At 35.4% G+C, this 577-nt stretch overlaps 1 protein-coding gene across 1 annotated transcript in view; it reads left to right on the top strand.

The window, feature by feature from the left end:
- The window catches only part of LOC119581951 (dedicator of cytokinesis protein 7-like), a gene marked incomplete in the record, with an annotated part of 118,380 nt that overhangs the window by 104,466 nt on the left and 13,337 nt on the right, over positions 1–577 (top strand). The window contains 1 exon segment of the mRNA XM_037930132.1: positions 335–528. Within this exon segment, the coding sequence (XP_037786060.1) occupies positions 335–528 (194 nt within the window).

Genomic DNA, 577 nt, shown 5'->3' with positions numbered 1-577 from the left:
TAAACAGTGTGATTACTCAGCTGCAATGAGTTAAAATGTCTAACAGGAAAAAATGTGTATTATTTTATTAGATACTCATAATTATATAACAGTAAAGATACTTCCATGTTATGATTAAGCATATAAATTTCTAGAGATTACAGTGCATTTACTAATTTTCTTTCAATATTTCACTCTTTGTAGCACCCATTCCTTACTATATATTGTTCATACTATGTACAATGAAATTCATGAAATTATATGTATGGATGGAGTTTTAGTCAAAGTAAGCAGTACATTAAATTCATTTAAGGAAGTTGATTTCTGTACTCAGTGGTTTTAATAAAATCAACAGAACGCAACCCACCGTCGCCTTCTGGAACTGGTGAGCGACTCCGTTGGCGCAAGGAGACCTTCCCCTGGCGCCACCAACAGCAGGATACAGAACGGTCGACTCATCAAGAGTTAGAACAGGAATCACAAGTTGAGGGCCACCTGGCGAGTGAAGCTAATATGATAATTCTTGATACTTTGGAGAACATTGTACAGGTAAAATGTAGCAAGAATTAGTTTGTCTTTCTCAATCACTCATTTTTAC

The sequence above is a fragment of the Penaeus monodon genome, chromosome 15, assembly GCF_015228065.2.
Source record: "Penaeus monodon isolate SGIC_2016 chromosome 15, NSTDA_Pmon_1, whole genome shotgun sequence".
In the NCBI taxonomy this organism is placed as follows: domain Eukaryota; kingdom Metazoa; phylum Arthropoda; class Malacostraca; order Decapoda; family Penaeidae; genus Penaeus; species Penaeus monodon.
This window is presented reverse-complemented; position numbering and strand designations above follow the sequence as displayed.